At 46.9% G+C, this 12,330-nt stretch overlaps 1 protein-coding gene across 4 annotated transcripts in view; it reads left to right on the top strand.

Moving 5' to 3' along the window:
- The first annotated feature begins 429 nt into the window (after nucleotides 1-429).
- The window catches only part of GYG2 (glycogenin 2), a 349,183-nt gene continuing 337,282 nt past the window's right edge, over nucleotides 430-12,330 (top strand). For all 4 annotated transcript variants that reach the window (XM_085622236.1, XM_085622235.1, XM_085622234.1 and 1 more), the window contains exons 1-2: nucleotides 430-709; nucleotides 1,314-1,421. In XM_085622236.1, the coding sequence (XP_085478362.1) occupies nucleotides 1,415-1,421 (7 nt within the window). In that variant the 5' untranslated portion in view covers nucleotides 430-709; nucleotides 1,314-1,414. The remainder of the gene's footprint in view (nucleotides 710-1,313; nucleotides 1,422-12,330) is intronic.

Here is a 12,330-nt window from a genome sequence, read left to right as displayed (position 1 = left end):
CCTATTTGTTTCCATAAGTCTCCTCTTGCTCTTTACTTTGGCTCTCCCCCCCTTGGCTTCGCGCTGGGACACTCCTCGGAGTAGCTATTGCGCGCTATTTAAATATTTAACATAACATAACATAACTAACGTAGCGCCTCAAAATGTTGACAGCCACCCCTGCGAATGGGTGTAAGTGTGACCCTAAGGATGGGCGTGCCTGATCCCTTCTTTCATTCTGCCCTTGAACCTGAGCAAGTTTGTACAAGGAACTTTTCCCGCCAACTTTTGGACATGCCTGGGTTGCAGGCTAGTGAGGAAAAAACTGTCCTGCGCATTAAGCAATTGCTGCCCGCTGCCAAACGCGTCGTAGGAGACCTTTGCTCATTGGTGTGTGCACATTACAGTATAAAACGGCATGCAGGAACGCGCTGGGGGCGAGGCATGGGCGGAGCCGGGGGGCAGTGACTCGCCATACCCACCCACCGAGAGCCAAGCTCGCGGAAAGCTCCATCTGCCACCCTCGCACTGCCAACCGGTACCAGCGAGGCAGGAGTGCGTTTCCTGCAGATCACCGCCTCTGCTGACATCACTGCAGTCACGGGTAGGAGGGGCGCTCGCTGGCTGCGCTGTCACTGCTTGCAGCTGCCCCCCAGATCACACCCGCAAGGGCACCTAGAGGACTCGCCTTTCACGTGGACCGGAGAGCTGTCTGACCCCCCCAGTCAAAGTAATTGCTGTGCTGTGTTCTACCTGTATTCCGAAATGTGCGGTTGTGCGAATAAGAGGGGCGTGGCTCCGCCTAGACTGTAAGGCGGTGTGTGGTGGTTACTGGAGTACCTGGCATTAACAGCAGCGGGGTGTGCGGGTGCTAAATGCCCGGTTACCATAGGGAATCACAAATCAAGCAGGGGGCCATAGTACATAGTGGCAATGGTGGGCAGTGGCGTAATTCAAATTGATGCCTCGCCTCCTCCCCCCCCCCCCCCCCCCCCCAGAAAGTGAGGGAGAGTCCCGAGCTCTCATTTTTCTCACAGATATCCATTGGCCTTGGCCGGAGTAGGGGCTCCCCGAAGGGGGTGGGGGGAAGGGGGGCTGCCCCGCACGTACCTGTGGGGTTACTTGCTGCAGAACTGGGATTTAGAGATGCATTGTATGTGTGTGTTGGGGGGGGGGGGGGGTCTGTGGTGGAGGGTGCTCCTGGAAAGTGTAGCTAGGGGCAGACTGCAGAGTCATCGCAGGGCAGGTCAGGGTCACATCCTCGAATAGAAGGTGGGCAGTGGGCGGATACAGGACAGGGGCTAACGCCGTTTTGTCGGTTTGCCTCCCTACAGCTCGGACTCTGACGGCAGCCCCGTGTGCAGGTGACCTTCGCTCGCCTGGGGCACCAAGCGACTCTTTTCGGCGCTAGCACACCCTTCCTCCTGATTTTATCATGTCAGGTGAGTGAGTCGCTGTTTGCTCTTTCTAGGCACTTGGACCACGATGCCCGAGTCGTAGTACATTATTGTGTGCACACTAATCCGAGTGACCGGCATTGTCTGCAGCCTTAATCCGGACGAGTCGGCACGAGGGAGATATAATCGCCTTGTTTAGTTGCCGAGGTTCTATGGGTGCGTTGTTGCACTGCATTGAGCGGTGCTTTAAGGAAATACAAAAGTGCATGCTTTCAGTTTTATAGTATATGCGTCCAATTGAGTAGTTATAATACTATCCCATTAAAACGTTCGCACCACGCCTGAGAGGTGCAAATACTCTGCACTTCAAATTAAGATGCGCAGACACGCACTACCCGCCCACTTACAGCATTGGAGCGGGTCCTCTCACTGTTTGCATAACACCGTCTCAGCGCTTTGCTCAGTGAAATTGAAATGTGCAAAAGAAACGTGTACTTCGAGTGGCCGCTTAAAAGTTCTAAAACATTTTTTTTAGCATGATAGCGCTTTCTTTTCCACAGCATGTATCATGGGAGCCGTGTTCATAAAATTATTGGTGGGTCCCAGGTCACATATCCCAATTTTGAATATACATCGGGAAGAATTGAAGGTGAGAGAAGTGTGACAGGCCTATCGATTTGTGAAATGTATGCATATTGATCTGGTTTTATGACTGAACTTTTTCATCCAAATCTCCGCCCCTGCCCCTCTGCTTATACACTGACTAGGCCTGGGCGGTAAATTTCGTTCCGCTCGCGGAGTTTGCGATATTTTGGCATTTTCGCATTCTGATGAGAATGCGAAAATGTCAAAACTTTCACAATCTGCCGCAAAACGGAAGTATTTTTCTTGTTCGCGCTTTAAAAATGCATTCTCGTGCGCGCATTCACGACTTACGGGGTCCCTGCATTCGCCAACGAGTTTTCCTATCCGTTCGCGCGTGCCACAAGATGTTGGATTGTTGGTAGCGCTATCCCGCGAGAGTTTGCAATCGCGAACACGTCATTGCGATCGCGAACAGGAAATAAGCATCACAAGCAAGATGGTCACGCCCATTAGCGACCGCATGGGTAAGTTGGAGATATATTTCCCCGCGAGCATGCAAAAACACATCACGAACGGGCGGGAAAAGCAATTTCTGCATCTTCGCGAAAGTTCCGCATGCTCGCGGAGATTTTGCGCCATTTCGCAATAATTTGCGAAAGTCAGTTTCGCAAATTCTACCCACCCTTAACACTGACCCCTCTGTGCTCTCACAGGGCCCCTCCACTTCCTGCAACCTCGGAACGCTCACTGACCTTTAAGATGGCATGGAGCACAGCACGCACACACTTTTTTGTTATGAGGCTGGCAAGTGTACCCATCATGAGTATTCAGTCATCTGAATTCATTAGCAGTATTTGACCTACACATGTCTACACAACAGAGTAGCCAATGCATTTGTCATAATAAAAGAGTTTGAACCTAAACAGTTGTTTGCCCAGCATCCTTTCTGACAGTTGTTATAATAATTTCCACGACTGGGTGACCACTGACTACAAGTTATAAAGCAACGGCAAAGCCAATTGGTCTTGCCTATCTTCAGATTACACTCATTCAAAAATAATAACACATTTTCTTTGCACCAATAAGTATCACTTTTTTGTCATATGCATCCCAAGTAAAACAGATTTCTGTTCCTGTTTTAAGTGCACCTGCCTAGCAGGATGCACCAGAACTTTTCTGTTAAAACAATATGTAAATGTTCCTTTTTTAATCTAATTTTTCATTTAGAACACATCTTTTTTATTTGTGCGCGGATTCTTGCAGAAATGAAAACTAAAATAAAGAACCATCGCAACAGCTTGCTGAGGCCAGACCTTTTGTTTTTTAATGCTTTTTACAAATGTGTTTGAAAGAATAAAAAAAATTCAATTTCGGGACCAGTGCCACAAAAGTATTGTGCAATGTCACATAGTAAATAAAGTGGGATTAAGCCAATTGGTTGGTTGGGGAAAGTTATGCCAAGAATGAGCGACAGATTTTCTGCCACTGTGGACTTTGCAAAGTCTTATCAGTCTGTCCTACTGCACTTTCATGATTTTCATTAGTTAAACAGTCAGTGACCTCAGTACATTCCTTTGAGGAATTTTGTATGCTGCACTGTGCATGCACTTACATTCATATCTCTGTAGCCGTGCAGTTTGCACCGTACATGTCTGATCCGCATGTAGTAAAGTGCAGAATCTCCAAAAGCAGGTGTTAGAATTCGGGTGTGCCTCGAGTATGACTGTTTTTACTCATGCTCCAACATACACCCCCTGTTGTAACTGTCTCTATTTATTAATTAAACCACCTGTTTTATGTTTTTTTTACTTTTCCATCAGTATTCATTTATTTATTTATTTTTGCTCTTCTAATCTGTATTTATCCATATTTATTTTGAGCTTATTGTAAAAATTGGGATGCAAAATGTATACTTCCACATTTATTTATCGGACAAGGTTGTCAGCGCCTCATACACACTACCACCGAATATGTCAATCAAAATCTTGGTTGAATATCTTTTGACTGGGTGTGATAGCACTTTTTCTCAGTACATGTCATGACATTATCACATGTTCCTCTGACCAGAGCCAACAAACTATCATCCTCTGTGATTTTAATACCCTAATTTATTTACAGATTGTTAGCAGAGGAGCTCACAAATGAGCTGCCCCTATAGGTCCCTAGTACGCAAGGCACCAGCACTGCATGTGTAGGTGCAGTACCGCAAACTGCTCCTAGAGGTCCCTAGTGAGCAAGGCAACAGCACTGCATGTCTAGGTGCATTACCACAAGCTGCTCCTAGAGGTCCCTAGTAAGCAAGGCACCAGCTTTTCATGTCTACAAAGTTGGAGTTATTGGCATTATAAATGGCAATGTTTTTTACCTAGCCATGTTGCAGGGTGCAGTACCATATGTGGCTAAAAGGGGACCTCTTTTGGTCACATATGGTACTGCACCCAGCAGAAAATATGTTAAATCCCCCGACCCATAATGCACTGCATGCAAGACCGTACCATGAGTACATTCAAATAGCTAGGCCCATATGTACAATTAGTAGCTCTGTTTGGCAGATTTATATAGCGTGAACTCGAGCCGCAAGCGATTAGAGCGCTATCTATGAGCACCGGTTACGTTACACATGGGAATATTATTTTTTTTCGTTGGCACAGGGAGATTAAGTGATTTGCCCAGAATCACAGGATGGGGACGCGACCCAGAGGCTCGCACCTTGGTTTCCCAGCTCCAAAGTTGGCAGCTCTAGCCGTCAGACCACATCCTCTCCCCAAAATTGCTTTGATATGCGACAAAATAATTATTACATTATTTTCAGATTAGGTTGTACTCTGTGTGGAGCTGATGAAGAGAAATTTATAGAAGGTCTCATATAAATGTGAGATGTTCTAGTGAGTGAAGTAACCACGGCCAACCTAGCTTGGGAGCAAGTGTGTGTCCTGCATGAAGCCTTTTAAGAAAATAGTGCTTTGAGGCTGTAATTAAATCTTAGGGAGTAACACCACATGTATCAGGGGGTGTCCTCATGGGAGGTTACAAGAAGAGACAAGGCGGTACTAAGAGGGACTACTAAGCCTATTGACCAATGAAAAGTCACCATTTACAAATGACAGGAGCAGGAGCCAATTAAAAAGATGGACGGAAAGTGGGCGGAGCTTTATGCCCATATGCTGAATACAGCATGTCTCAAAGAGACAACGCAAGCACTGCCTAGGCGAGACCTAAAAATGGATCAGCCACCACAGTCTGCTACTTCAAGACAGCACAATGACGTCTCACAACTGCAAATTTTACAAATTAACTAAGCATTTTTCTTAGTTTTTAACAGTTTCTTTATTGTGTAAAATTTGGATCCTATCTTTGTTTTGGTTTTAACATTAGAACATGAAGGAGTTTAATGGATAAGATACTTTGAATGCTATTTGTTCAAAGAAATCAGTCTAACGGTCAGTGAATGCTGGCCAGCAGCCTGGTCTGATCATCGGAAAGTTTTCTTCAGCCTTCCTGTTCCCAGGCAGATACACAAGAAGCATTATTGTCCTAATTTCCCTAAAAAATAAGATTACCATCTTACCACTGCCGATGCCCTTACTTGTGCCTTTGGGACAAATATGTCACCCTCTGCAGGATTTAAGTGAAAAGTTGAAGGCATTTGGGAGCCCTAAAATATTATATGCGGTGAAACGGGGTAGCTGTGTGTCACAATGGGTATCTTTCTCAATTAGTATCAGGTCAGATAACTGAGGATGCATGCAAAGATATACGTTCCAAATTCAAAGTTGTTGAGCATCCCCACCAAGTAGGGCTAATGCACCTGATTGAACGCTTTCTTGGCATCTATGGCAAGGAGCATTATTTCCCTTCTAGAGCATTTGGCTTTGTCGATTAATTGGATTATGCGTTTGGTGTTGTCGCTGCACTGTCAGTGTTGGACAAACCCTGCCTGATCTGGATCAATTAGACCCAGCATAAGTGGACTCAACCGTGCAGATAGTATGCTAGTGAACCATTTAATATCCACATTGAGGAGGGATATTGGGCGGTGAGAGACTCACTGTTTTTATTCCTTCCCGGATTTGGGAGTACCATGATGGAGGCTTCTCGCATCGAGAGCAGCACAGTAATTGAGTTGAAGAGCCAGGTTAGAATTGGGGAAAATGCGGTGCAGAAAGTCTTATAAAAGAGGGCAGGAAAGCTGTCTGCCCAGCAATTTGAGTGGTTTCTGGCAATTAATGGCCAAAATCCAAATTGGGCGATACAACGTGTTACCTTGTTCTTGTGTCAGTCTCTTGGTATTCATGCCCAGAAGATAAAGGCCCAGCTTCTCCATTGTGAGAGTCTGCTCTGAGTAGAGCTTCAAGCTTCTCATAAAAGTTCCGGATGGTGGACGCAATGAGGCCGTCTCCTACTATATCTGTACCGTCCTGTGCCATCAGGGAATCCCCTACCATGGCTTGCAGTTGTGCCTTAAGCCCGTTGGCCAAGAGCCGCACACATCTATCTCACCCTACATAGAAAGAGTGTTGGAGTGGAAGCAGGGCATACTCGGCCTTGTAAAGGTCTAGACCGGCTAACTGTGCTTGTGCCACCTTTAGCGGCACCCATATCTGTGTGCCTCCGCTGCATTTTTGTATATGTTCTAATTCTTGCACTTGTTTGTGTAACTGCTCCCTTTAGTTGTTGCGGATTTTGTTGCCCACCACTGATCTAGCAATTAGTTCACCCATATAACATCCTTTAGAGTCTGCCAAAGGGTAGCGATCGATGTGTCAGTGGTCACTAATTGGAAGGAACTCTGTTATTGCCTGAATAACCCTTGGCACCACTTCGGGCCTGTGGAGTAAGGTTTCCTGCATTCTCCATGACCAGGGAGGTTGTGGCATTAGGGGAAGGGCCAGAATTGGAGAAACTTCAGCATAGTCTGATATCGAGAGTGGCTCTATCTTTGTCATCGTGATCAGGGTCTGGCTCTCCCTAGAAAATGATCAAGGCATACATATGTCTTATGGGCATGTGAGTAGAATGTATAGTCCTGGGCCTGTGTGTGCTGCTCTCGCCAAAGATCTCTTAGTCCCTTCTCGCCCAACAATTGGACTCCCTCCTGCATAAGGGCCCCAATGTGACCATAGTGATGTGCTGTTCGATCCAAGTCATTGTTGAACAGTAGGTTAAGATCTCTCCCTAATAGCACCATCCTGTCCTGAGAAGACATCACTTCCGCAACAGTCCGTCGGAGGAATCGTTTTTGGCCATCATTTGGGGCATATAGGGAAGCCAATGTAAAGGTGCAGTCTCCAACACTCACAGTATATACCAACAGCCTCCCTTTGATATCTGCTAGTTTAGATTTCACTCGATCTCAAAAGGAACGGAAGACTAAAAAGCGTGAGATCGAAGCCTGTACCAATTGCCAGAAACTAGGTGGGTCTCCATTAAAAGACACAGGACAGCCCTAGACTCTTTTAAATAAGGTAGAATTGTTCAGCGCGTTGTAGAGCCCCTTTACGTTGAGAGTGATAACCTTTAGATAATCATTTGAATGGGGAAAGGAATGAAAGCTCAGTAGCGGCTACTCTGGTCAATAACCATCCTTCATTCCAGTGTGGATGGTGTGATCCCTGGTCAACCCCATGGTTGGGAGAATCTAAAGTGTAGTGCCCATGTATGTAGTTCGAGTACTCCCCCAACAGAAACACAACATGGAACAGGAACAGGAACAGAATCTTAGTCCCATCAAAATCTAAGGCAGTGTCCAGGAATGTGCTGTGGGAATCCAAGGTGTAGGGGCCTATTAGAGTGTCTCCTACTCCACTGTGCATGGTCCTGTTCCCCGCCCTCCAGCCCGTCAGCCTCCCCACCCCCAGTACTGTTGTCTGTGATCTGGTGGCCTCGTTGGTGCTCAGATAATCTTCAGCCTGTCGGGTTTGCTAGACAGTGTGCCGAGCACCGCTTGCCTTTCCATCGCTATGGTTTCGTCATCAGGGCGCAGTCCTTTGGATGAGGTCAAGCACCTCACCACCTAAGGCATTTCTGTGCTTTCCGCTCCTGGGGTCTATTTGGCTGTCCTTCTTCAGAGGACTCGTCAATGGTCAGCATTGGGCATGTCTCGGCCAGGGATCGGAGCTGATGGAGCCTCCCCTCCCAGTGAAAAAATATGCAGAACGGGTGGTCCTAGGAGGTAGTTGATGCCTTTATCTTGGAGAAAACTGTTCACTTGGCGAAAGTCTCGATGTTTCTATAACATGAGAGCTGACAGGTCCTGGTAGAGTGACAAACGCTCCAATGTCTGCACCCTCTGCTTTAGTTGGAGGCCCTCTTATGCAGATGTTATTCCGTCTCATCCTGTTTCCTAGGTCTTCTGCAGGGGCCTGCAAATTGATCTGTTGATCTCTGAGGGGAATCACTTCCATCTGAAGTTGCTCAATTTCTTCGTCTCAGCTAGCCCCATTGATCCGCGAGGGTAGAGACCCTGTCTCCCACCTCTGTTAGACCCTGGTGAAACTCTTTTAGGACTTGTAACACATCTCTTTTAACCATCTAGAGGTCATCAAGAAGGGAAGCAAACAGTGACTTAACCCCTTCCATGCTGCGCAGATTCCGCCGCTGTGCTGACGGAATCTTGCGCGGGCGTGGTCATGACGGAACGGTTCCGTCATGAGCACAGCTCAACCGTGGCTCATGACGGAACCGTTCCGTCATGAGCACCGAAGGGGTTAAGAAACGATTGAGTCACTGGCCCCTTTGTGTCCTCCCTGTCTGGCAGCTGTACTGGGTGTAGGGGTGGTGGACGCTCTGTGGACAGGCCCCTGGCCGGCTTGGTCAGCCTCTCCTTGAGGGATCCTTTCTTTTTTGCCCGTGCAGTAGCCATGTTTTCCAGATGCCCTAGGTGTCATCAGCTATGAGATGGATAGTTAGCCTCTCGGTCCCCAAGGAGGCAGGCAGTGAAAGGGAGAAGGGCCTCAGATTAACACCTTAGGCATTAATTTAATAAGTATGCCGGAGCCTAATGTCATTGGATATTGTCTCTATCTGCAGGAAATTTCTGTCAGAGTCCATGTCGTGTTTCTCTGGCCCTCTCCCTTCTGTCTCGCCCGGCCCACTGTCACAGTCTCAGCAGAAGGGGCTGTGGCCCACCCCTTTCTGGCCTGCACTAGGCACATCCCAGTTCGGCCCCCTGGACCTCAGAGCACCTCCGGGGTCCACAGTGCAAAGCAGACAGGCGCCCTCCCGTGGTGTTTCGCTCACTTCTATGGTCTGTGGTCTGATCCCGGCATCGCAGCAAAGTGCTCCGCTGAGGTGGTGTAAATATCCAGTGGTAGACCCGAGGAGGTTTCGCCAGGACGAATGCCCAGTTAATTGCGGCAGTCCCAGGGGCAGTTACAGTACTCATTTTCTGTCTTGGGGCATCTGCATTAGTGGGGGCTTCTGGGCACACCCTAGCACGGTTGCGGGCCGCCACTTTCTCTCTCCTGCTGTTCCTCAGTCAAGCTCAACAGGGTAGCGTTAGGCCCCCACTCCCAGCAGGAATCTCATTGTCTTCTAAGCAGCGACAGAGGAGCCCGCACTTACTTGGTCTTGCGGGGCACAGCCTGTCTCGCTCTCACAAAGCAGCCACCTTCTTGAGACAGTCCTGGCGTTGTCCTTCGCCCCTGGATCCTGAGGCATGTGGCGGGCCTCCCCCGGCAGATTGTATCCCTTGGGCTCCCAGCAGGGAGGAGGGCCTGATGGCTGGCTAAGTTGCCTGGACCCTAGTTTCAGGCACTGGAATCAAGGTATGCCATCCGCAGTCAGCGTGAGTGTCTCTGCGGGCTTCTATGGTGAGCCCAGTTCCCTCAGCCCGGAGCAATTCGAGTCATTTAATCTCAGGGGGCTCTGCTTCCTCTAGTGTTTATCTTGGCACCCAGGCAGGGAGTACTGGGGCTGATGCCTGATACTTGGTGCATGCAGCGATCATTTTCATGCCTACGGCACCGCGGTCACGGCCGCTGCCATTGCACTTGCCTGTCTCTAAGGTGCAAGGTGGGTCCCCAGAGCCACCCAGCTGCCAATCAACATGCGGTGGGCAGATTTCTCCCGGGGCCCATAAGCATAGGGTATGACCAGCAGCCCCAATATCGACACCGGTGTTAAGAATCGGGAAACGAGTCACTGCATGTGGGTCGCACCCTGCGTGCATTTCACCATCCGGCGGCCACTGCAATGTTGCTTCTCCCCAGGCTGTTGCCTTGCCTCTTCACTCCGATCCAGAAGACAGGGCTCGCTGCTTCTGCTGGTGCTCCCCAGTGCTAGGCTGGCCCCAGGGTAGATGGGAAAACGGTGAGGCTCTTGCTGTGCAGTATGGAGGGTTGGTGACCTGCCCCAGTCACAGAGGGACGAGAAGGTGTTGCAGCGTGGAACATCAAATTCCCCCTTCATCACAGACCAAATACCTCAACAGCAAATTCACTCAAATACATTCATTGGTGAGGCCCATGACACCAATATTCACACTCTGTTGATCTGCTTCCCTAGAGGAATAAGTTTTCAAAACGCTGACATGAAAGGAATACCTTTACCTTACTCTAAATAAGTTGACTCCAATCCTAAAATATTCCCCTCATAAGGCAATGAATCATTTAGTTGTTTTATAGGTTTAGTGTCACAATCATCTATCTACACTTTACATACTAAACTAAATTCTCTTTAAATAATCGACACAACACATTTGTCAATTAATCAAATATTCTTTATCTAAGAAATATTGCAAAATCATTAGAAATCATCACCAGCATTGCAGAACATCAGATTTACCTAATCTCGCTAAAAGTCGTCCTCTAAGTCAGTCAGGTCGAGGAAAAATCTTTATTCAGCAAAGTTAGGCCGTAATTCAGTCTCTCAAAGATTCAGGATAACAGTTGTCCAGCAGTGTCACCGTCCTCTCCGTCAGCATAATGTCAGGAAATCGAGTTCGTCAAAGAAGAGCGAGCTTTAGTTCAATTCCCTACCTACTTTTCTAAAGAAAATAATGTCAAAAAATATCAAGATTGGGGTTTTAGAAAGTTCTGATTGGACGTCTTGGGGTCGAGGGGTAAAGCTGAAAACGTTTTGTCTGAAACTTCATCTCGTTTACGATACCATCTGCTTTTCCATTTGTCCACATCTCCCCATTTTCTCAATAAAATAATTATCTCTTTTATCTGACCTATTCGTCCTGTGGTATTCATGTTTTCAATGTCTTTCTCAGTGAAATCTACTCAATAGGGTTTTTGTAATGCTTTTACCTTTTCAATATCAATACCCATTTCATTTGCCACTTCTTCTAATCTTTCATGAAGACTTTTTGCTCTCCATGTTACGCTTTTACACAGAAATAACAACTCCGGGATAGTGCCTACTATTAATTCTTCCAGTACCATTCGTAATTTGGCCACATCCATTGACTGTGATTCTTTGTCTTTCTTTTGCAAGCTTCTCAACCATTCACTCAACTCCTCTGTAGATGGTCCTACTGGCTTTTCTACATTTCCTTGTCCAAAATCTTTCTGCGTTTCTGTCATTGTCTCTATTATCGTCATACGCTTTTCTGCACAATTTTGACCTACAAACGGGTTATTTGAAAAATTCTGTTCAATCATACTCATTTTCTGTCTCCACGTATTCTCACTCTGACTCATTCTTGGTTGTTCAGCCGGTTTGTTACTTTTATAAGGGACCGTCAAACAATGTTTGCTATCCTTCTGTTTATCGAAAATGGGCATTACTGGACCTATTGTTACTGGAACAGTTACAGCTTCCAGATTTTTAGTCTATTCTCTTATTTTCTCAGTTAATTCTAGGGTCGTTTTTGCTAATTCTGCTGAATTTTCTCCATCTAATTTTCCTCCGGACTTCTTCTCTACCTCGCTAGTGGAATTGTTTCTTCCCAAATCTTGGAACTCTGGTTCCGATTTTATGATTCGTACGGTTTCTTTCATTGGAGCACTTGGGGTTAATATTTCTGGTTCTGGTCGATATGGTGGTGGATTCTTATAGAACATATCATCAAGAACATCATCCTCTGATTCATTCATTCCATACCCTCTCGATTCCACATTATGCCTCTTTTCCACACACTTTCTTCCTTCAATATCTCCTGCAGTTCTTACGGGATACAAACCCTCAGTCATACTCGCATTCTGCCACCTTCTCATTCGATCATCATGCCTCTCATGTCCGTATGATCTGCCAAACAGGTACCTATATCCTCTACCATTTCTCTGTCTTTCTCGGTCATGCATCTCATCTTCTCACTCTGTCAATGCTTCAAATTGAGTCGGTCTAGGTCTTGGTTCTAAATTCATCATTTTCTCTCTCAAATTTCTCAAAACAGCCAAATTAAATGAACCATGCTCTGGAA

The sequence above is a fragment of the Triturus cristatus genome, chromosome 8 (genome assembly GCF_964204655.1).
Source record: "Triturus cristatus chromosome 8, aTriCri1.1, whole genome shotgun sequence".
NCBI lineage: Eukaryota > Metazoa > Chordata > Amphibia > Caudata > Salamandridae > Triturus > Triturus cristatus.
The sequence above is the reverse complement of the archived record's forward strand: the minus strand, read 5'-3'. Positions and strand labels throughout refer to the sequence as shown.